Source organism: Myotis daubentonii, chromosome 16, assembly GCF_963259705.1.
Source record: "Myotis daubentonii chromosome 16, mMyoDau2.1, whole genome shotgun sequence".
Classification (NCBI taxonomy): domain Eukaryota; kingdom Metazoa; phylum Chordata; class Mammalia; order Chiroptera; family Vespertilionidae; genus Myotis; species Myotis daubentonii.
Window position 1 is genome coordinate 18,321,502 of NC_081855.1, and position 23,951 is coordinate 18,345,452.

At 47.2% G+C, this 23,951-nt stretch overlaps 2 protein-coding genes across 3 annotated transcripts; both read right to left on the bottom strand.

Annotated features, from left to right (window-relative positions):
* Nucleotides 1-1,543: 1,543 nt before the first annotated feature.
* On the bottom strand, nt 1,544-11,662 carry ALOX15 (arachidonate 15-lipoxygenase). 2 transcript variants are annotated; one of them, XM_059668874.1, is made up of 14 exons: nt 11,483-11,660; nt 9,666-9,870; nt 9,280-9,361; nt 9,066-9,188; nt 8,751-8,854; nt 8,408-8,568; nt 7,609-7,752; nt 6,091-6,300; nt 4,150-4,236; nt 3,883-4,052; nt 3,584-3,705; nt 2,902-3,002; nt 2,607-2,774; nt 1,544-2,498 (listed from the first exon to the last, which is right to left on the bottom strand). In XM_059668874.1, exons 1-14 carry the CDS (start codon nt 11,615-11,617, stop codon nt 2,319-2,321), a joined length of 1,992 nt encoding a protein of 663 aa, XP_059524857.1. In that variant the 5' UTR covers nt 11,618-11,660; the 3' UTR covers nt 1,544-2,318. The 2 variants fall into 2 exon arrangements, with proteins under 2 accessions (XP_059524857.1, XP_059524858.1); XM_059668875.1 differs by lacking the exon at nt 4,150-4,236 and having other exon boundaries at nt 11,483-11,662.
* Nucleotides 11,663-20,434: 8,772 nt separating this feature from the next.
* LOC132219276 (SNRPN upstream reading frame protein-like) lies at nt 20,435-22,286 on the bottom strand. Its single transcript, XM_059671653.1, has 2 exons — nt 22,265-22,286; nt 20,435-20,640 (listed from the first exon to the last, which is right to left on the bottom strand). The coding sequence occupies exons 1-2, from the start codon at nt 22,284-22,286 to the stop codon at nt 20,435-20,437; spliced, it is 228 nt and encodes a 75-aa protein (XP_059527636.1).
* Nucleotides 22,287-23,951: the final 1,665 nt, after the last annotated feature.

Consider the following 23,951-nt stretch of genomic DNA (forward strand, 5'->3'; position numbering starts at 1 on the left):
GGAGTCAAGACAGTCTCTTTAATAAATGGCGTTGGGAAAATTGGACAGATACATGCAAAAAAAATGAAACTAGACCACCAACTTACACCATACACAAAAATAACCTCAAAATGGATAAAGGACTTAAATGTAAGATGGGAAACCATAAAAATACTAGAGGAATCCAAACGCAACAAAATCTCAGACATATGCTGAAGGAATTTCTTCACTGATACAGCTCCTAGGGCATGGAAACTAAAGAGAAAATAAACAAATGGGACTACATCAAAATAAAAAGCTTCTGTACAGCAAAAGAAACCATCAACAAAACAACAAGAAAGCCCACTGCATGGGAGAACATATTTGCCAATGTTATCACCGATAAGGGTTTAATCTCCAACATTTATAGGGAACTCATACAACTTAACAAAAGGAAGATAAACCATCCAATCAAAAAATGGGCAAAGGACCTAAAGAGACACTTTTCAAAAGAGGACATACAGAAGGCCAAGAGACATATGAAAACATGCTCAAAGTCACTAATCATCCAAGAGATGCAAATCAAAACAACAATGAGGTACCATCTCACACCTGTCAGAATGGCTATCATCAACAAATCAACAAACAACAAGTGCTGGAGAGGATGTGGAGAAAAAGGAACACTCGTGCACTGCTGGTGGGAATGCAGACTGGTGCAGCCACTGTGGAGAACAGTATGGTGTTTCCTCAAAAAACTGAAAATGGAACTCCCATTTGACCCTGTGATCCCACTTCTAGGAATATATCCCAAGAAACCAGAAACACCAATCAGAAAGGATATATGCACCCCTATGTTCATAGCAGCACAATTCACCATAGCTAAGATCTGGAAACAGCCTAAGTGCCCATCAGTAGATGAATGGATTAGAAAACTGTGGTACATCTACACGATGGAATACTATGCTGCTGTAAAAAGGAAGGAACTCTTACCATTTGCAATGGCATGGATGGAACTGGAGAGCATTATGCTAAGTGAAATAAGCCAGTCAATGAAGGAAAAATACCACATGATCTCACTCATTCATGGACAATAGAGACCATTATAAACTTTTGAACAATAATAGATACAGAGGCAGAGCTGCCTCAAACAGATTGTCAAACTGCAGCGGGAAGGCCGGGGAAGGTTGGGGGGCAGGAGGGAGGGGGGTAAGAGATCAACCGAAGGACTTGTATGCATGCATATAAGCATAACCAATGGACATAAGACACTAGGGGGTAGGGGAGTCTAGGGGACTGTCAAGGGTGGGGGGGGGGGAAAGGACACATATGTAATACCCTTTGTAATACTTTAAGCAATAAAAAAAAAAAGAAAGAAAGAAAAGAAACAAACTTCTGCCCTAGCTGGGTTGGCTCAGTGGAGCATCCGCCTACAGATTAAAGGGTCCTGGGTTCAATTCTGCCCAATAGCACATGCCCAGGTTGTGGGCTCCATCCCCAGTAGGGGGTGTACAGGAGGCAGCTTCCTCTCTGAAATCAATAAATATACATTTGGGGGGGGGCAAAAAAAAAGAAAGAAACTTCCAAGTTTATTTTTCCAAAATTTAATAAGATACAGAAGTTGGAGTGTATTGGTTCCTTTGTTGTCCCTCATTAAAATAACCATGAGATTTTTACTATCTTCCCAGTTCATTATTTTTATTTGGAGCCTCCCGGCTGGTGAACTGCAAATGGGTTATAAGTATGGACCCCTCAGACTGAAGGCCCAAGGCCAAATCCCTCCAGCTGGGAGCAGCTTCTTGGGTTTAACCACTTTACTTCCACGTGTCATTTCCTAAGTGAGCCACAGAGTGAAAATCCTGAGAACTGCGGTGTCCATGGTCTGCCCTGTGCTGTGTCTGGCTTCAGGGCGTGTTAAATCCCACCGAGTTAAAATTACGTGCTGTAGATTCTTTGGCCAGTGTTTGATTTAGGATAGTTTTATCTAATTTCATTTCTTTCATAAAATATCTTTTTTACTGTTAAACTCAAAATTATGAGCATGTGCAGTCATATGTATTATTGCCTCGTCCAATGAAACCGCTTATAGAAATGTGACTACTCTCTGCCCTTTGGGAGAACCCAGTGATGAGGGAGGAAGGGAGGACAATAGGAAAAGTGGGAGGAATAAAGGGAAAATGAGGCCCTTAGGTGGTGGGTCTAGAGTACAATGTGTTCACTGCGGGCACACAAAAAGCAAAAGGGACTCTCTAGGGAGGGAGGAGATGGAAAGGGGCCTGGCTGGGAGAGGAAGACCAAAAGCTCTAAGGGCTGGGGCTGTGGGTTGGGGGAAGAGATGCTGAGACAACCACAGGCCGGGGTGCTCATATGGCCACGCTGTTTTCCACTATGCTGGGTCGCAGGTACTCGTAGGGCATATCCAGCTTTGCATTCCGGACCTCAATTTCCTTATCCAGGGCAGCCAGCTCCTCCCTGAACTTCTTCAGCACAGCCTTGGGCTCAGGGCCTGAAAAATACTCCTCCTCATGCTGGCCCAGAGCCACCTGAGAGGGAGAGAGAAAAGCAGCTGAGACCCTTTGAACCCCAGTTTGGAGCACCACACCTCCCCACAGCTGCCCCCGTCCTCAGGGACCAGGCCACCCGGCTCTCACACTAACGGGCTGACGTCTGCCCAGTTGCCAGGTAATGGACATCTGGAGAGAAGCCTGATGAAAGTTGGGCAGTGTTGCCATCACCGTCTCCAGTGTCACATCCTTGGTGGTCGGTGGGGGCTGCCGCATTGTGCAGGGTGCGTTAGGGACCCAAGCATAATAATCCAACTAAGAAGGGGCAGATATCCAGAATCAAAGTCTGCTAAGCATAAAAACCCCTTAGCCACCTGCACACAGCTCCCACCCCCGCCCCCACTCCAGGTACAAATGCCCAGGGCCCCGCAATAACAAGTACCTGGCCCAGGTGGACGGAGGAGTGCTGGCCAGTGGAGGTGAAGATGCACATGGTGACAAAGTGGCAAAGCTGGTCCCGGGACTCTAAGGACATGGGGAATCCTGCAAGAGGCAAGGAGAGTTAGAAGCTGGGAGGCCAGGAACGGAAACAGCTCAGAGAGGCTGAGCAGGGAGGATATGAGAGGGAAGAGAGGATGTCAAGGACTGTGAGGAACTATTGTGGGAACTGACATGAGCATGAGTTGTGGTGGGAGAAATGGGGACATCTCCTAGGAGGGTCCTACTCAATGGGGTACTGGTATGGCTCACACTGGCTCACACGTGTCAGTTATGTTAAATGTTCAGGTATGTGGCAAGCTGGTTGGCAACACAACAGTAGTTACAGTGAGAATATTTACACCAAGGAAATGGGCAAATGCTACAAATCAGGGCTTTCCCGCCTTCCCCCCACACCCCCCGCCCGCCCAGAAAGCCAGTTGTTAAGCATTTATGAGCAACCACTGGTCCCACTGCCTCTGGGACCTAGAGGGATTCTTCTTGCATAAGAATCTGAAAAGGCCACGGGCATTCTAATAGGGGTTGGACATGCTTCTGGAGAGTTTCATAGAAGCAGGGAGGGTTCTGGGGATGTTCCCAGGAGGAATCTTCCACACTGGAGGTCTCAGGGCAGGGGCTCAACTCACCTTGGTCCTGGGCCCCTAGCAGGCCAATCTCAGTGATCTCTCGACACCAGGTCTGCAGTTCAAGGTCCTCTTTCACCGCCTTGTCCGTCTTATAGTGAAGACTCACAATTCCCTCCACATAGCTGTCAGCCAAGGGGTGGGCCAAGAGAGCTGAAGCTGACAGGGAGCTCCAGGCCCTCTGCTCCTTGCCCACCTGGCCCGGTCAGGGCACCCAGCCCTCCAACACAGATCACCTGTTCTCTCAAGCCACTCCCTGTCCGCCCACCCTCCCCCCAAGCCCTGCCTTCCCCTTGCCTCACCGATAGATGATTTCCCACAGCCGCAGAGCATCCTGAGCATAGTAAGAGGACTTGACTCCCAGAAGCCCCCGGTCAGTCAGGTCATCGGGGGGACAGAATGATCTATAGGTTAAAGAGGCTCTAGCGCGCTTAAGCAGCTCCACGTGGCCTCCCCCACCGGTGCTCACCACCTGAGAAGCAAGGATGGGCAGGGTCAGGCAACTCCACCTGCCAGAGGCCAGAGCCAGAGGGAGCATGCGCTCCAGGAGCCCCCTTCTCTCTTCATACCTGGTCAAAAATGCCCATGTCGGAGACCAGGCCATTCCTGGCCCGCACATTAATTTCCATGGTGTATCGCAGGTGGGGGATTATCAGCTGGAGGAAGAGAGCAGGGAAGAACAGGTCAGGAGAGACCTGCGGCAAGTCCCTGCAGGAAATTGGAGCTGAAGAACAGGAAAGGTGCCAGGTCTTCAGGAATAGCAGTGACATGAAGTTCAGTGGTCCCTCGACACCAAGAGTGTTCAGTCAAATTGTAATTCATTACACAAACCATTGACTTATGGCTGTATGATAATTCTCCTTGTCTTTTCATATAAGACTGTTCAAGTTCAATGTTTCTCAACCTTTTTTCATTATCACTCCTCTACAGAACTTCTTCAGATAGTATTTCCTCTCCCCGCCCCCAGGAAATTTTATTGCTACACTATACTATACTATATGTTATGTACTATATGTATATGTGTGTGCACTTTATTTTTATTTTTTTTTATTGACTTCAGAGAGGAAGGGAGAGAGAGAGAAACATCAGTGATGAGAAAGAATCATTGATCAGATGCCTCCTGCACACCCCCTACTGGGATCGAGCCTGAAACCCTGACATGTGCCCTCAACCAGAACTCATTGAACCTGGGACCCTTTAGTGCGTAGGCCAACGCTCTATCCACTGAGCCAAACCGGCTAGAGCTGTATATATGTGCTTTATACATAAAATATTCTAAGGTTTTGCACCCTAGAAGTTTTCCATGGTTCTGGGACCCACTTTCACCCCCTGGGCGGGGTCTAATTGCCTCCATTGGAATGCATGCTCTACCCCGCCTACCTGCAGAACTTCCTCTCCTCTCTTCTCCCTTTTGGCCATTACACTCACCTCCTTTCCAATCTTCAAACAGGCCATGCTTGCTCCTGCCTTGGCACTGCTGCACTGTTCTCAGCTATTCCCTCTGCCCAGAACAATGTGCACCTGATCATCTCAAGGCCAGCTCCTCAGAGCCTCATTCTCTATGTCATCTCAACAAGGGAGCCTTTCCTGGCCACTCAGCCTGAACTCCACATCACATCGCTCTGCTTGGATTCTCTGCATTGCACTTATCACCACTGATCTGTCATAATACAGTCTTTATTGTCTGGTAGCCCGAAATGGAAATGAAAATCCCCAAAGATCAGGACCTCTGTCTGGCTTAGCACAATCATCTAGTATGGTTCTTGTGCCCTAGCTGGTTTGGCTCAGTGGATAGAGCTTCGGCCTATGGACTGAAGGGTCCCAGGTTCGGTTCTGGCCAAGGGCACATGCCTGGGTTGTAGGCTCGATCCCCAGTAGGGGGCGTGCAGGAGGCAGCCGATCAATGATTCTCTCTCATCATTGATGTTTCTATCTCTCTATCCCTCTCCCTTCCTCTCTGAAATCAATAAAAATATTTTATGAAAAGAAAAAAGAATGGTTCTTGCCCCATTGGAGGCTCCCAAGAAGAAAAGTTAATGGATAAATACTCAGTTCAAAATGTCTGTTTAAAAAAAAAAAAAATGCCACTGTTGTGGACCTGACCCTGTCTAACTGGCCTGTGTTACTATTTTAGAACAGATCAAAACTGGCTGGAAAAGTCTTCTATGTTACTTGCTTGGTCTTCCCTTTTGCCATGGAATCCTCAGTCATTTGTGTGCACTGTCTATGTACTGTCTGTTCATCTACCTGTGTTTTATACATAAAAAGAATAAGACTTCTCACCTCCCACCCCCTCATCCCCCACCTTGCTAATTAATCATTTCCACCTCCTTGGGAGGTGATGTCACCCTGTTGAAAATGCAGAGCAAGCCACCTCACTCTCTTGCTCCCTTGTCTCTCATTGGTTGGCTTTTTCCCATACCCTGAGACTCCACAGAGAGGGAGCCTCCAGAGGGGGGACTGTGCCATGGGCAGAGAGACAGGCAGGAGAGAAGGGGATAAGGTATTACCTTGAAGATAGGGTGTATCGATGGAAGGCATCTCATGGTGGCCATAGCGATAACCTCAGCCATCAAATGTCCCCTCAGAAGATGAGAGAGAAGCTCGTGAAGCTGGAAGTCAGAGCTACGGACCCAGCATTTGGCCAGGAGCCAGGCCATCGGGGGATCCGTGGGCAGGAAAAGTGGTGGTGGTGGGGATCCCGTGCGTGGCAATTGGAGCTGGAGAGAGGATAGAGTGTGGGGAAAAGAGGATAAGTGGCCAGGTGCCCAGCAGATTCCCCCGCTTTTGCATATTTAACCCCTCCCTTCTTCCCCAAATTTGCTTAGCTTTCTCCATCTCACTGCTGCTACTCCCAGCAGCCACTATTCCTTCTCCTGAATTTCCTACCACTCAGTGCATTAACATTGTACATGCTGCTCTGCCCGGCCTTCCTGGCCTCCACTTCCCCTTTCACTCCCCTGAGTGTGGACAAGATTCAAACCCTCTGCTTCCTTTATCCCACACTTTTTCAGAAAGTTCAGCTTCTCTCTAATCTTTCAACACCACCCCTATTCAGCTGATTAAGTCTCCAGTTCTCAGCTAGTCACTGGCTAGATGTAACAATCTGAGTGTCTCCCCATCTATAATAATAAAAGCGTAATATGCTAGTTAGACCAGACGTCCTTCCGGATGACCTTCCAGACAAAGCAGGGGCTGCAAGAGAAGCCCGTGTCCTGGGTGCCTGCTGGCGGCTGGAGGGAAGCCCGGGTCCTGGGTGCCAGAGGGGTGTCGCTGCCGGCAACCGGGAGAAGAAAAGCCTGCTCTTGCACAATTTCGTGCATCTGGCCTCTAGTTACCTCATAATTGGCCAGACAAAAGCCCACCTGAGCATCGTTTTCTCTTTATTTGTCCTATTTCTGCAGGTGTCTTGCCTAACTCTTCCTTTTCTCTTTCCAGGCCAGTTTACTTTTCCTCTGCATGCCCATCTAGCTTTCCTCTGCACTCCCACAGCTATTCCCCACAACTGAGTCCATTACCCCCATCTTAGGCAATGGCTGTAACATGTCACCCTAATCTCCGGATCTAGCATGTTTCACAACAGCCTACACCAGCTTCTTGTGTTCATACTCCTTGATTTGGCATCCACCACCCACTAGAGTCTGAGCCCTCTCACCTCACATTACCCCCAGCACACCAGCCCAATTGTCCACTGACAATCTAACTTCTCACACTCTGCACACCCCATCTCTGCCCAACCCATCTTCCCCTGGGAGGAGGTCCTGCTCCCTCAGCAAGGCTCATGCCCACCCCACCTCCCATGACCCCTCCCACACTATCTCCATCCTCAGGTACTTCCTCGGTACTGGAGCATATTTAGATTTTCCCAGTCTCTCTCTCCAGCTAGACCCCACCTTTCTGCCTTTGCCCATTGCCTCCTTTACTGCCACCTCCAGGGCTTTAGCACAGGTGAATCCTTAATGAATTTCCGTGAAGGGCTGAGCTGAGAGGGCCAACCACAGGGGAGCAGAAATCCTGGGTCCTCTCACCTGGATGACCATGGGCAAGAGTTTCCCATCAGGCTGCAGTTTGAGCATGACCAGAGGGGCAGCCAGGTATTGCTGGCTACATAGGATGACATTAGCCTTGATCCCATCCAGCAGGGAGAAGTCGGCTTCAAACAGCGTGCCTCCCTGGATGGGGGCAGAGGGCGAGGGCTATCAGTATAAGGCATCTTCTTCCCACCCTGAGTCCCCAAAGGAAGAAGAACAGGAAGGAAACTAACTTATCCCCATCACCCACTTTGTAACAGGCAATGAGTCACATGCTATGGCTTCACATAAGTCTTACAAGCACTTGGATTAACTTCAGGTTTATAAAAAAAGGAAACATGATAAAAGAGGATAGGTAACTTGCCTGAAGTCACACAGTTTATAAACAGCACAGCCAGGGTTCAAACCCAAGTCTGTCTCACCCTATAATCCATGAATTTTCTCTGCCCAACCCATCAATTGATCCATGTTGACTCCTGTTTAATAAGCCCAACCCTGATCTCATTCTCTTGCTACACACTCCCCCCAAATCCTTAGCACCGAGGCCCAGTTTTTTCTTCATTTTGATTGCATCTATCACCCACCACACACTCTTCCTCCACAATATGCTTTTCTCAGTCGAGGAGGAAGGCCATGTGGTTACACACCTCCAGGATCACTCAAGATTTCTTTCCCCTGTAGAATCCCCTCTTGCATCTGGGGGCAAATTGGGCTCATAGTGGGGCCCAGAGCAGCATAAACACTGACCACACTCCCATTTCACTGTGTGGCCTCCATTGGGTCATTATGTCCATACCTGCAGCTCCTGCTCCAGCTGGGCCTGCACCTCCTCCATCCCAGACGGGAACACCAGGCGGGCAGGAAGGCGACTGGAGCGCCTTAGCAGCATGGGGTTGGCGCCGTTGAGAAACTGGTACCCAAAGAAGGCATCCTCCTTCCAGGAGTCCCGCACCTTCTCTGAGAGTGGCAGTTGTGGTGCAGGTTGTGAGATCAGATCTCCTGGTTCTTCTAACCCCCACCAAACCATTCCCTCTTGCCCCCAGCCCACCAGAGGGACCCAGACCTCAGGTCTCCCAGCCCTGGTTCCCTCGATTGGGTGGTAAGGATCCTGGGAGAAGTACTGGGATAGGGATACTGACCAGCCAGCTTGCTGTGGTCACACCAGAAAATCTTGTTGAAGTCATCCAGGTCATTCCAGCAAGCAAGAACGTTTAGAGAGTCTTTGATGGCTAATTTGGCCAGCCTTCAGGTAAGGATAGGCGAAGGGTTTGAAAATTAGTCTCAAAATCACACATTGTAATCACACATCAGCACCCCCCTTGGGCTAATCCAGCCCTCTCCCTGTTCAGTCCATTGGAGCCCCTGGACCAGGATGCCTCCCTCTCCTCCAGGTTTATAAAAAAAAAGGGGGGGGGACATGATAAAAGAAGATAGGTAACTGGCACTGCTCTCACCCCTTGGCCAGTGAAGTCTCAAAGTCAGATTTCTTGTCCTCCAGAAACCTCTCATCTGGCGGGAGGTCACATAAATTGGCCGCAGCCACATTCAGGATCAGCCCGTCCTTCCAGTTACCCCATCTGTGGGGCAGAAATGAAATCAGGCATTGATGCCCGGAAGGGCCAGGACTCACTGCCAGGTCAGGAGGGGTCAGGGCAGGGTAAGGCTAACCGGTACAGCTTCCTTCTCTCTTCCAGCTCCTCCTCCCTGTGTTTCTTGAACAGACCTTCAGGGTCCTCTACCAACGTGCGGCCTAGAGGAGGGAGGAGAGCTCGGACAGGGGCATGGACTATGAGGCTTCTCCTGAGAGCCTCTCCCTGCCTCCCCCGTCCCTGCCAGGGGTGCCTCTCAGCCCACCCTTGCGGGGGTGGGGTGACCCTTCAGCATCACGCCCCTCCCCAGCCTGTGTGCCAACTCCAGCAATCCACATCTTCGGAAAGGAAAGAAGACCCAGCCCTCCGGGTCCTCCCCTCACACCCTGTTCCCTCTTCTCCTCTCCCCCAGCCCCAGCTTCTCTTGGGCCCCAAAGGCCTCCTCACACCCCACCTGGCGCTCACCTGTGCCCTCTGGGAGGCTCAGGACGCCATTGCCCTCCACCCAGCGGTAGCACGGGAACCTGAACTCGTCCCCTCCTGCCCCAGGGCCCTGCACGGAGATCCAGTTGCAGAACCAGGCGTCATCCTGCAGGAAGTGCCTTTTGCGCATTTTCACGAACAGCAGCGGCCCCAGGTACTCCTTCACGTCCGCCTGGAACTCCGTCTCCTGCAGGCGACACAAGCGGCTCAGCATCCATGGCGATCGCCGGGAGCGGGGACTGAACTGAGCCCAGCTCCCCGCCCAGGCCCTTCTGCTGGGCCTATGGGAAGCGGCGCCAAAGGAGCCAAAAAGAGAAAGCGGGGGGGGGGGGGGGGGGCGGGGAGGGGCGACCAGGTGTTCCCGCGTCCCCATTATGGGCCGTGGAGTTCTTCAGCCCGGGTGAGGCGGACGAGGGAAGGTGCACTCCTTCCTGCCCTCTTTCCTCCTCTTTCCTCCTCGTAGTCACTGATCCTACCGAGCGCTGAGCTGGGCGCTGGGCACCGCCGCGGGCGAGCGCCCCGTTGCGCGGGGAGATACACTGTGGACCAGGCACTTGCAGCCGAGACCCCGGCGCCCCCTCCGCTCGGTGTGAGCGGAGACCTCTAGGTGTGGAGGGTTTAACCAGGGAAAGTGAGAGAGAGGGGAGGTTGGGGAAATGCGTGCCGGGGAGAGGAAGCGAGAGCGCGGAGGCTGTGCCCAGCACAGAGCGCGTGGGAGATGAGCGTGACTAGACGGTGAACTGTCTCGAAGGGTAATCCAAGAGTTTGGTCCTTAGAACCGGCAGAAGCCATTCAAATGTTTGTGGGGAGGGGCCTGTGAAGGGCGAGGATGTATTTGGAAGCCGTCGATCTGGCTGCAGAAGGGCAGGAGAGGAAGCGGCCGGCGGTGAGGGTAGAGGGCTGGGGGGGGGGGGGGGGGGGGCGGGGAAGAGGCTGAAGATGGCCACGTAGGTTCACGAGGACACTGGTGGTCCGGGTCGGGTCGGGCATCCGGACCCCGATGCCGGAATGTCCAGGAGGCAGAATTGACAGCGCTGGATTCTTGGTTGGAGGTGAACAGAGCGGGACGCTCGCGGGACCCCTGGGGGGGCGCGGGTGGGGTGGGGGGCAAGCGGAGAGGTGTGGGGGTGGAAAAGGGAGGACCTCGCCTGGGCAGGTTCCTTCGAGGCGTCCACGGGACAGACATCCGGATCTGGGGGTCCTGGAAAGAGCGGGGTGGGCGACGGAAATGTGGGGATGGGAAATGGGGAAGAAAAAGTAACAGCAGCCCGGGGCGAACCAGGTAGATGTGATGAGAGGGGGGAAGGGACCAGGAAATTCAGCTCTTCGTTTCTCTCCTCCCCCCACCCCCACCCCCCATTCCCCGCCTCGTAGAAGAGGTTTGAAATAGGGTTTCAGATGGAGGAAACTTCCCTGTCCAGATACTCAGTGGTTAGAGCGTGTCCTGATACCCCAAAGTTCCAGGCTCATCCCTGGTCAGGACACATACAAGACTCAATCACGCATGAGTAAGTGGAACAAAATCAATCTCTCTCTCTCTTTGTCTCTTCCTCTCTCTCTTCCTCTCTCTCTCTCTTTATCTCTCTCTCCCCTCTCGAAATAAAATCGAGGAAATCAGAGACACGCAGCCAATCTGCAAAAAGAGAGAGCTCTGTGCAGGAGGGCGGGCAGGAGCATCCTCCCCATCCCAGACGGCCGGGACATTTATTGAGCGCCTGCTCTGCGCCACGCTCTGCCCAGCGCCTCTCTTCCCAGGAATGTGACGTCCCCTGGGCTGGGGACCAGCTCCCGCAGCTCACCTTGCCCCGCGCTGGCCGCAGGCGCTCCCCGAGCGCGGCTTCCCCGTGCTGGCCCACCAGCCACAGCTGCACCTGGTTGTTGGAGCCCGCGAAGAGGGAGGACCCCGTGGACACGCGGATGCGGTAGACACCCATCTTCCACAAAGACGTGTCGTGCCTTCTGAGGGGGAAGAGGAGTGGAGGTGCCTAATAAAAGGGCTCAAGACCCCGCCCCCCTAAAGCCTTGTTTTGAAATTGCGGACTTGCAGGGTGTGGATGGATGGCAGGCCTCCAACAAACCCGGCCTGACCACAAGCTCTGGGCAGCCCAGAACTCGGCCCCAGCTCAGGAAGGCGGGGCCTAGGCTAGGCGGGTTTCGGGTGCAGACCCTTATTTTTGTGGGAGGAGGATGGAATGAGGAAGCAGAGAGGATTTGGGCCGAAAACATGCAGGAAGAAGAAATTGACGCCTTGCCCAGCAGGCAGATGGAGTGTGGCTGGGAAGTCCCCTCCATCTAAACACATAGACACACAGACACACACACACACACACACACTCACTTGCTGGCCTCACAGGTTGGTCCACCCCCGCCAATGGTCATGCTTAAGGCTGTAGGGGTGGATGAGGAAGCCAGGAGGCCTGGTCTGCAGTTGAGGAAGGTACAATCAGGCCACCACGTTAATTTAACCAAGTTGGAACACTTGTGTCTATTCCCTGTGCAAGGCTCTGGGGCTCATTCCTTTCTAGCTTACAAGTCCCCGGCCTCTCTGTTGCCTGCAGGATGAAAATTCAAACTTTTTTTTCATTTACCTTTATTATTGAAAGTATTACAGATGTTCCTTTTCCCCCCATTGACCCCCTCCACCCCACTCTTACCCCCTCCCCAGGCCTTCCCTACACTATTGTCTGTCCATGGGTTGTGCATATATGCGTGTTAGTTATTTGTTCTCAAGAAAGTCACAAACAGTTCTGATAGGGCAAGATGTCCAATTTGAGGGGCCCCCACTGGCTATGTTGTGACTTTTTGAGAAGCAAAGACTAAATAATAAATAGGGTTACTTGAAATAGATAAATGTATTTGTTAATAACCCAAAAATCAATTAATTAGACGCAGTTAACCAAAAAAAAATCATTTCAAAATGGCTCAAACAATAAGGAAAAGTTATTATTGCAGAAAAGAAGAAGCCCATAGGATAGATTGGCTCTAAGGTTGTTTGTTCCGTGGCTCAACAGCATCATCAAGAAGCCAAGGTTTGCCCGGTTGGTATAGCTCAGTGGTTGAGCGTCAACCCATGAACCAAGAGGTCCCCTGTTTGACTCCCAGTCAGGCACAATTCCCAGTAGGGACCACACAGGATTCAGCTAATCTCTCTATCCCTCTCCCTTCCCCTCTTTCTAAAAATATATTAATAAATTAATATAAAATTTAAGTTCAAAAAAAAGGAAGCCAGGATTTGTTTGTTTTTCTGTCTTTCCATCCTTCATGAGTTAGCTCCTCAATAAATTACCTCCTTAGCAAAATGCCTGCTACCACCTCAATAATCCCATAAATACATAGCAACATCCATTTGGAAAAGAAGAGCCATTTTCTCCTGTGCCTCTCTTTTTAAGAGCAGGGAAAGCTTTCCCAGAAACCATCCAGCAGCTGCCCCTAACCTATCTTTGGTCAAAACTGTACACCAAACCCAGATCATTCAAATAGGCAAAGGAAATGAAATCACCTTGAGCATCCTAACCTTGCCAGGATTTATCCCTGAATTACATGAGGAAAGATAGAGACACAAACATATTTGGGGCCCCACCAATAAGCAAGAAAGGATAAGAGACTGGGAGTTAGGCACCAAGAGTGTCTGTTACAATTAGTTTGTAAAAGGCCTGACTTCACAATAACATTACAAAGAAAAGTTACTGTAAACTGTTACCCAAAAAGTATAAGAGTGATTATTTTAGGATTTTTTAAGTTTCTTTAAATTTAATGTGAGGGTTTCATTGCATCTTTAAATAAAGCAAATATGTGTGACAAATCATTTGGCATCTTGGTGTTTCTATAGTTGGACAACTTAGATCTTATTCATTCATCAGCCTGCTGAACTGTTCCTTTTTCAGAAACATAGATGCCATCCAAAAACTTTCTGATATCCTTGTTTTAACTGTTGTGTCTTGCTGAATCAAAGCAGCTGGATTTGATACAAGTTCAATGTCATTTTCTTCAAGAATCAGCTCATCCAAAAAATTTAAAAAAACTCATGGACACGGATGACAACACGACCTTTGTCAATACACAATGGCCACTCCTGTTTAAATATAATACACCTATTAAAAAATACCATTCTCTGGATGAGAGAATCTTAATGCAATGTCAAGCCAAGTGTGGAATATTTGATGCATGAAATATGGGTGGATACTTGCAATCAAAATAAAACTGCTTATTGGGAAAAAAAAAAAAAGAATCAGCTCATCTTTCTGGGTTTGAGATACTGAACAAGCAACACCTGACCTCATCCAAACTCTGCAGGTGTATTTTTTGCCAAAGAAATTTCTAATTTCAACAGGAGGACCATTCTCTTGAATAACCACGTGCGTTGATGGGGAAGTGAGTGTACACAGACCTCATCTTGTAAGGGAAGTCCAGTGTAACACCCTTGATCATGTTCTGTACATGTACAGATCACGTGGCCAGTTCCTTTCTATTTCTCACAAAGTACATTCCTTCAGAGTGATGTCCACATTTTCTGGGATGTCCACAGAATGATTGCTGAGAATGGTCTTCATCCTCACAGTAGATGTGGCAAAGAGGATTTTTTTAAGTTTTTAAAGTTTTATAGAAAAGTGAATATTACTAATTATGAGTATGTGTATTTCTTCTAAGTACATATCCTATCTTATAAAGAAGGAATGTGCAAATTGACCGTCATGCCATCACAAAGATGGTGGCGCCCATAGCCACAAGATGGCGGCACCCAGTCCCTTCAGCCCCGCCGGAGTCCCCCAGTCCTTTCAGCTCAGCCAGGGGGGTGGCAGGTGCACAGTCCAGCTGGACCTGCCCTCAGCCCCCCCAGGCACCCAGGGCTGGCCTGAGGCACAGGCAAGCCTCAGATGGCAGCTGCCCAGCCATCCAGGGCTGCCCGAGGCTGAGGTAACCAGGGCCGACTGAGGCTTGTGCTGCCAGCAGTGGCAGCAGCAGAGGTGTGATGGGGGCTTCGCCTTCCTCTGATCACTGGGTCGCCTTCTGCCCCTGAGGGCTCCCAAATTGTGAGAGGGGGCAGGCCAGGCTGAGGGAATTTTCATGCACCGGGCCTCTAGTATGTTTATAATGAACAGATATGTGCTCGTTTTCACTATCAATGGCAAAGAATGAAAACATAAAATTGTGTGTGAGCTAAATAGTCCCCAAAAAATAGGAAGTGTCCCAAGACAGTACATGTGGCTACATACACATGATAACCAGGTAAAAAGAAGTTCAACTAGTTAACCACCATTGCTCATACTCCATGATCAAGGAGAAAGAGTGTCCTGAGATGCTGGGTGAGCCAAATGTCCAAAGATGGGCACAAATGTGCAAACACAATCCTCTCTCCCAGGAGACGAATCTACTAGACTGCCCTTTAACCATATGACATTACTAGCACATGCATAATTTTAAAGTAATGGTAACAAGGTAAGTCACTATATCATAATGACAGAACAAGGGGTTCCATAACTCTGCTCAAGTGAAACCAAAGGCATACATCATTATAGATGCAGAAACTACAAATTTAGTAGAAGACACAAACATCAAAAGACTTATTAGGGTAACAGGATAAGTTTTACTGGAACAAAGATAACTCTTTGGGAGATACAACAAGCTTGAGAGCCCGAAGCATGGATCAACCTGCTGAGAAAAATTCTGTAGCCAGGTGTATATGAGGTCCTAAGGCAATATTCTTTGGGCGTGCAGGGAGTCCAACAAATTTTCAGTAACACCAAGAAAACATCAAAAGACGTATTTGAGCAACCTTAAGAAAGTATCTCCTACCCAGAGAAAAACAATAGCAAGTAGAAAACAATGAAGTAATGAATTACGTCTATAGTGTTTGTGTCTTAAAATAAATTTAAGTGTAATGACAGTACATATATGTTTATAATGTTTATATATGTTTATATATTGTATTAGGTTTGTTTTTGTGTAGTGTTTAAAGTGTATTCAAATAATTATCATATTAAATTGGTAATTGCAGTTGATATTGTTTAAGGAAATTGATAACATTTGCAATCACTGTTTAAATATAAATATTTACTTAGTAAAGTTCTATTCATAGGTATGTGTTTAGTAAATTCAATATTTAAAAAATATAAATAGACCTCCCTTGCTCTCCAGCAAAGCCTAGCTGAGTCCTCCTACTGGGTGAACATCAAACCGTCATGGCTGGCACTAGCCTGCGCCCTCCATGCCCGCACATCCTGGGCCTGCTCAGCAGGCCCAGTCTACTCTCTGCTTGTGACCACATGGAGGCGACCGAGGACTTGACGGCCCCTGCCACCCGGGGCCTGTACTTGGCCCTCCAGAAGTACAGGCAGACCAGATCCTGTCCTGGGCAACCCCAACTCCCTCTCCACAGTCCCTGGGAACCTGGAGCCAGACTGGTGCTGCAGCACCCAGAACTAGAGAGTGTGGATGAGAAATCCCCAACTGGACATTTAGAGCACCTATCTTGTCTATTCTCCGTCATCAATGAATATTAGCAATTCTTTAAGGCCTGAAAGGGACATAGAAGATATTTCATGCTGCAGAGACGATTTCCTGTGACTTTTGCCTACCATCCATAAAATACTCATCCTTTCAAGTGAGGAGATTGAGACCCAGAATTTAAGTGTCTTGCTGAAGGACATTCAGTTGGCCAGGTGGAGGCAAAATCTAAACCCAACAGGTTCCTCTCCAGGCTCCAACCTGTGTTGTCTTCTGATTAAAGGCACCATGAAACCCAGTCTTCTTTTTTCTTCTTTTTCTTTTTTTTTAGGAAGGGAGAGGGGGAGAGAGACAGAAAAACATCAGTGATTGGCTGTCTCCTGCACGCCCCCCCTCCTCCACCAGGCATTGAGTCCACAACCCCAGCATGTACCCTGACCAGGAAATGAACTATGACCTCCTGATTTATAGGTCAAAGTTCAATCACTGAGCCATGCCAGCTGGGCAACACTGGGTCTTAATGGACACCAGACCTCTGGAGGAGCCAAGTGCTCTGGGGTTACCTGTTCTTACCTGTTGGAAAGTTTGATCTTCTTTTAATTGACAGTTGAATTGCTATAAACTCTGGGAAAGGCACCTTTCTCAGAATCTGTGACTCACCTTGACTAACACTATTTAACAAAATATTCTATTGTTCACCTATTTGTGCCTTAAGCCTGAAAAAGAAAAGTCAACAGTAGGTAAATCAAGTAGAGCATTTAAGTGAGGCAGTTTTAGTTTTGTTGTTATTAGCTAGTTAATATTAATAAAGGAAAGAAAGAAAAGGGAAGTCAGACATTGTAAGCCTGGGTACCTGGGAACCTTCAGAAAGCTACAGTGTTCCTCCAAGGAGATTAACACCCCTCCTTCCCCCATCAGGTACTGCATTGTTAGTGGGAGAATAGAAGAGGGAGATTGGCACACTCACAGGAGAAGGCTGGTGGTGCAGGGGAGGTGCTTACCTGTCAGTCTAGCCTGGGGAACGATGTATTGTCTATAGGCAGTGAACCCCATGGAAAATCTGGAAAGTTAGTTAGTTTGAAGAAGCTACTGGTTAAAATCCCCAGAGTTCCCTTAATCTTGTTCTCTCTTGTTCTGTGACTCCTGCTGGCCTGTGCGGACTTCACACGCAGGATGCTGGCCTGGACTGGACTTTACTATGGAGCAGGAACTGTGGCAATGGCCTTTATTCTGGCCCTGCTGAAGACACGGCTGGCCTTCTCCCAGGGTGTGACGAAGGGGAATGGGACATTGGAGGTCCAGGGCTTTATTTCCTCCCAAACAATCCTTATCCTCCAAGCCAGTCTCAGGAAATTCTTTTCCTCGTGACAGCTCAAGAACTCCACTTCCACCGAAAACAGTTCCTCTGAGCCTAATAAAGCAGAAGGCTGCTGAGCTACATGAGAAGAGTCCACATGTTTCTGTGTGATGCTTTCTCAGTGGCAGCTGGACACAGATACAGTTCCATGATCCATGAACCAACATTCAGGAAAAGAGGCAGAGAAAACTAAGAAAGGGGAAAGCTGCAGAGGCCTCAGGGTTATGTCTGAGTCCAGAGCCACAGAACCATTGCCAAAGCCAGGATGGCCTATTGTGGGGGGGGGGGGGGGGCCTTCATCTCTTAGCAGCTCAGTTTCTTCATTGGCCAAACAGTGATGAGGCCAAATAGGATCTAGCATGGAGCCACCTTGACTTGTTCCAATTCTAGCTCCACCTCTTTCCAGTTGAAAATGGCAATAATTTGCCATTTTCGTGGCAAATTATTGAATGTCTTACCATCTCAGGGCCTTAAGTTTCTTCATTTGTAAAATGCAAGAGACTAATAGCCCCTACTTAATGGAGCTATGGTAGGAGTCAATATGTTAATATTTATAAAGCACCTTAGAACAGATCTGTCACATAGTAAGTACCATTTAGGAGTTCTTGCTATAATCATTAATATTATGTAATATGTGCCTATTGAATATGTATATTAATAAACATAATCTATCTTTATAACCAAAAAATATATACAAATATTTGTGGAGTGTTCTCTCCATGGACAAAAATAAACCTAAACTTTAGAAGTTCTATCAACAATAAACATAGAAGAGTACCTAAAAGTGTGTACACCAGGAGGAAGAACCAAGATGGCGGCATAGGTTAACGCCGGAGTTTGCTGCTTTGAACAACTACTTCAAAAGTGAAACTAAAACACGGAACGGACATCACCCAGAACCACAGGAACGCTGGCTGAGTGGAAGTCCTACAACTAGGAGGAAAGAGAAACGCACACGGACACTCAGAGGAGGCACAGTGGTGAAGTCAAATTCTGAGGTGCGGAGTGCGCAGAGCGGGCTGGCGGCGGAGGGCGCGGTTGTTGTTTTCAATCGGGAGGGAGTCGCAGACTCTGAGCACCAGATCCGGGCGAGTCTTTAGGGACCCAGACTCAAACGGGAGAAGCGGGACTGTCTGGCTTCGGTCACAGCGAGTGCAGCTTTCTCTCCCAGCTTTGCAGCGGGTGCTGGGACTCAGAGAGGCAGAGCCCCTGGGGACAGGACTGAGAGCCGCCATAACTGCTCTCTCCGGCCCACCCTGTTGATCCTGTGCGACCCGCCCCGCCCAAGCCCTGCACAGAGGCATTTGCCGGATAGCCTCAGGCAAAGGCTAGATTAGCACCTCCCTAGAGGACAGAAGTTCTCTCACTGCTGACACAGCTGATTCTCATAGCCACTTGGCCTGGAGGTCATACCCTCCCTGGAATTAGCTACAACAATCAAGATTTAACTATAAGACTTCGAACAAAGACCACTAGGGGGTACACCAAGGAAGCATAACAAAATGCAGAGACAAAGAAACAGGACAAAATTGTCAATGGAAGATATAGAGTTCAGAACCACACTTTTAAGGTCTCTCAAGAACTGTTTAGAAGCTGTCGATAAACTTAATGAGATCTACACGAAAACTAATAAGACCCTCGATCTTATATTGGGGAACCAACGAGAAATTAAGCATACATGGACTGAAATAACGAATATTATACAGACGCCCGACAGCAGACCAGAGGAGCGCAAGAATCAAGTCAATGATTTGAAATGCGAGGAAGCAAAAAACATCCAACCGGAAAAGCAAAATGAAAAAAGAATCCAAAAATGCGAGGATAGTGTAAGGAGCCTCTGGGACAGCTTCAAGCGTACCAACATCAGAATTATAGGGGTGCCAGAAGATGAGAGAGACCAAGATATTGAAAACCTATTTGAAGAAATAATGACAGAAAACTTCCCCCACCTGGTGAAAGAAATAGACTTACAACTCCAGGAAGCGCAGAGAACCCCAAACAAAAGGAATCCAAAGAGGACCACACCAAGACACATCATAATTAAAATGCCAAGAGCAAAAGATAAAGAGAGAATCTTAAAAACAGCAAGAGAAAGAAACTCAGTTACCTACAAGGGAATACCCATACGACTGTCAGCTGATTTCTCAACAGAAACTTTGCAGGCCAGAAGGGAGTGGCAAGAAATATTCAAAGTGATGAATACCAAGAACCTACAACCAAGATTACTTTATCCAGCAAAGCTATCATTCAGAATTGAAGGTCAGATAAAGAGCTTCACAGATAAGGAAAAGCTAAAGGAGTTCATCACCACCAAACCAGGATTATATGAAATGCTGAAAGGTACCCTTTAAGAAGAGGAAGAGGAAGAAAAAGGTAAAGATACAAATTATGAACAACAAATATGCATCTATCAACAAGTGAATCTAAGAATCAAGTGAATTAATAATCTGATGAACAGAATGAACTGTTGATTATAATAGAATCAGGGACATAGAAAGGGAATGGACTGACTATTCTTGGGGGGGAAAGGGGTGTGGGAGATGTGGGAAGAGACTGGACAAAAATCGTGCACCTATGGATGAGGACAGTGGGTGGGGAGTGAGGGCGGAGGGTGGGGCGGGAACTGGGAGGAGGGGAGTTATGGGGGGGAAAAAAAAGAGGAACAAATGTAATAATCTGAACAATAAAGATTTAATTAAAAAATAAATAAATAAATAAATAAAAATAAAAATAAAAATAAAAAAAATAAAAGTGTGTACACCAAAGGAGCACCAGAGATTGTTGCCAGGGAGTGATAGAAGGTGGGGAGAATGCTTTCATTTTTAACTACTTTGGAATTTTTGGAATTTTTTACTAGAAGCATGAGTTATTTCTATAATCTCAAATTATTAATCTTTTTTTGTCAATAATATCTTTATTACACTGTCAGCTGGGCTAGTCCAAGACTGCTTCAACCGCCTCTTGGTGTCTCAGCTAAGAATGCCTGCCTTGGTTCCCCCTGGAATCCCACCGCAGGCACTTGCTGCTGCTGAGATCGCCTCAGGGACAGCTGACACCCGTGGTTGCTCAATGAGGCTGTCTTTCTACGTTTGACTTGGACTTTCACACCTGGTGTGTGCTGTTCCGTATTCCGTCTCAAGTGTAAGTGTCCCTGGCCTGCTCCATTGTGCTGCGGTCAGCTCCTCAGAACATCAGGCATCTCTGGTGGCTGCTCTGCTCAAATTTTAATCTTTAACAAAATCCAAGGCTATAATGCTATCATAAAAGCATTAACTTTAAGGGAAGCCCCAAACTGAAGTTCAAGCTTTTTTTTGTAAATGAAATTTAGATCAAAATGTAATGAATAAAACTCATCATTTGTAGAAATGGCACAAAATTAGTAATTTTCTTATGGACCAAAGGTGTGGTTGAAGAGTTGGGAAGACATCCAAAGTCATTCATAGTAACTTGCAGGTAGTTTCAGAGAGTTTAGCTTATGATGCAGTTGAAACCTTGAGAGGGAAAACCCAGGCCATTCCCCCCAGTTTTTTGAATAAAAATATCTATAGCAATTATCCTATGCCTGTTCCACCATTTTATATTGGGATGAAGGGGCAAATGGCATTTTCCTCAGTTCATGGGTCTTAAGGAGAAGAATTTCACTCAAATCAATACTTAGGGAGCAGCTGTACTTAAGGAAATGCACTTGAGAAATGTCATTCATACCTGGACCTAATTTATTTTTATTTTTTAAAGATCACATTTATTTTTCTTTTCCTTTTTTTTTTTTATCCTCACCCAAGGATATTTTTCCCATTGATTTTTCTTTTTTTCTCTTTAGAGAGAGTGGAACAGAGAGGGAAAGAGAAAGAAACATCAATGTGAGAGAAACACATCGATTGGTTGCCTCCAGCATGATCCCTGACCAGGGCTTCGGACAGGAAGGATCCTGAAACTGAAGTACGTGCCCTCGACCGAAATCAAACCCAGAACCCTTTGGTCCACAGGCCAATGCTCTATCCACTAAGGCAAACCAGCTAGGGCCTACCTAAACATAATTTAGATGACAAAATTCTGGCCTTCAAGATAATGCTATAATAGGATTAAAGTTTGGGGTACCTTGAGATGGGGGGGTGAGTATTTTGCAAGTGGGAGGAACATGAATCATTAGGGGCCAGAGGGCACACAGTGGTAGCTAGTCTTCAGAACAGCCTACAGTGAACCCCTACCTCATGGCATTCGTGTCCTTGCATAGTATCCTCCAAAATCTCCCAAATTGTATTGTGGTTGATCTACTAGTATGAACCAATAGAAACCCTCTCTCGCACTCTCTCTCTCTCTCTCTCTCTCTCTCTCTATCTCTATCTCTCTCTCTCTTTCTCCATTTCTGGGAGAAGTCAGCTGCCATGTCATAATGACACTCAAGAAACTGTGGAAAGGTCCATATAACAACGAATTGAGCTCTCCTGCCAACAGCCAGAGAGGAACTCAGACCTCCGGCCAACAACCATGTGAGTTTACCATCTAGGAAACAGATCCTCCAGCCCCAGTCAACCCTTCAGATGATGCAGCCCCAGCTGACATCTTGACTAACACTTCATGAAAGACTTGAGCTAGAACCACCTAACTCTCAGAAATTGCGGGAGATAATAAGTATTTGTTGTTCTAGACCACTGAATTTAGAGGTAACAGTAATGCAGCAATACAAATAGAAATAACAAATATGGTTGCCATACTTATTTTCTGAATCCCTGAACTCAGGAGCTTCTGTAAAACTAAAAAATATTCATGATGAACTCACCTCTTACAAAATTGGTCCTCATGTGTTCCTGCCAACCTTGCTCATCTAACTTTAAGTTTTGAAATAGAGGACCTCACGAAGTCAATGGAAGTGCTGTTAGAAAATGAATCAATCAGCAAAGCAATTGACAATGGTGACATTGGAAGATCAACCATCCACCTGAGATAATTCAGACAGGGGCTAAGCAATGTTTCAGGGCAGACTGTCAATAGGTGACATCTTGGCTACAGTCAAAAGAGCAAGCTTAGACAATCAGCAAAGCTTTTCTATCAGGTGATGTCCACATGTCATTTTTCTGCCCTCCTCTGTCCCCATGTGGCTCCTGTGCACTGACAACAGATGGTGTCCTCAATTTAAGGGCAGAGAGAGCCCTGGATATTGATCCTACTTAACACCATAGCTCCTCCCAATCCTCATTCATCACTCTTTTCCCACAGCCCTCACCTATGCATAGGAGGCATTCCTAGTCCCTTTATGTCCAGGCTTTGAAACTCAAAAATCCAAAACTGAGGCTCAAGTGCAGTAGGCACAAATGAAATCATGGAAGTATCAGGACCATAAAAAACCCATATGTTAAATTTGTATTTTATAAGTATTATTCCATCAAAGTGGGGCCCAGCAATGTAATTTAATGGTTTATAGTGTTCCAAATAGTCATGGGGGGAAGAAGCAGGATATAAGAAAAGGCAAAGAAATTGCTGATTGCTCTGTGTTGCATGATGTGGTTCCTCCAATGAACCTTCTGGCCCTTCTATAAAAATTATAAAATGTTTGATGTTATTTTGAGTGAAGTAACTGAATTTTACATCTAAGTTTACTCAAAGGCCATCAGAGACACTGTACTGGGAGTTGGGATGACAGGTAAGAGGTAAGGCTATTAGTCTGAAGATTTCCACAGAAATTTGGGGAAAACTTTTGAACTTCTCTAGGCCGTGGACATTTGGGGAGAAGAGTAAGGAGATTTTCCTCAGAAGAAAGGGACAGGGATGTTCTAATTGACCATTATGTTACATTTGAGGTCCCATCCAGGATAGTTTGAACCAAGGTGGGGTAGCCAACTGCATGTTGATCCTGAGCAAGAAGTGCACGCTCCCCACTGCTGCCCAATTTTGGATAATGTATGTCAGGGTATTGATGCTCAGCCCACAAAAGCCTCTATGGTCCTAGGAAATCCACTGCAAAGGCAACAGGAAGCTATGTGACTGCACTGAAACCAGTCGTATAGCCTTTGGGAATGAATACACATTCTGGAGTTGGATATCGCCATGGTAAGCTATATCTACATCATTACATGAACTTAGAGTCACCCAGTCTAAGAAATTCTCTGATGAAATAACTGGTGGCATAAGACCTCAGTGTCTGGTGTTCACCAGCCTCTAGACACCCCATTCCTTAAGAGAGTAGAGCTTTTCAGGAAGCATATTTGATATGCTTGAACTTGATCAGTCTACACTCTCTTCCTTCTGCTGAAACAGGATTCCATTATCCCGTTGAAAGACATTAGGTTGCTTATATTTTTCTGGTGATTACAAATAAAGCTACTATAAAGATTTGCACACAGGTTGCTGTGTGAACATAAGTATTCATTTCTCTTGGGTAAATATCTAGGAGTAGGATCACTGAATCATATGGAAAGTGTATGTTTAACTTTATAAGAAACTGCCAATAGTTTTCTATAGTGGTTGTA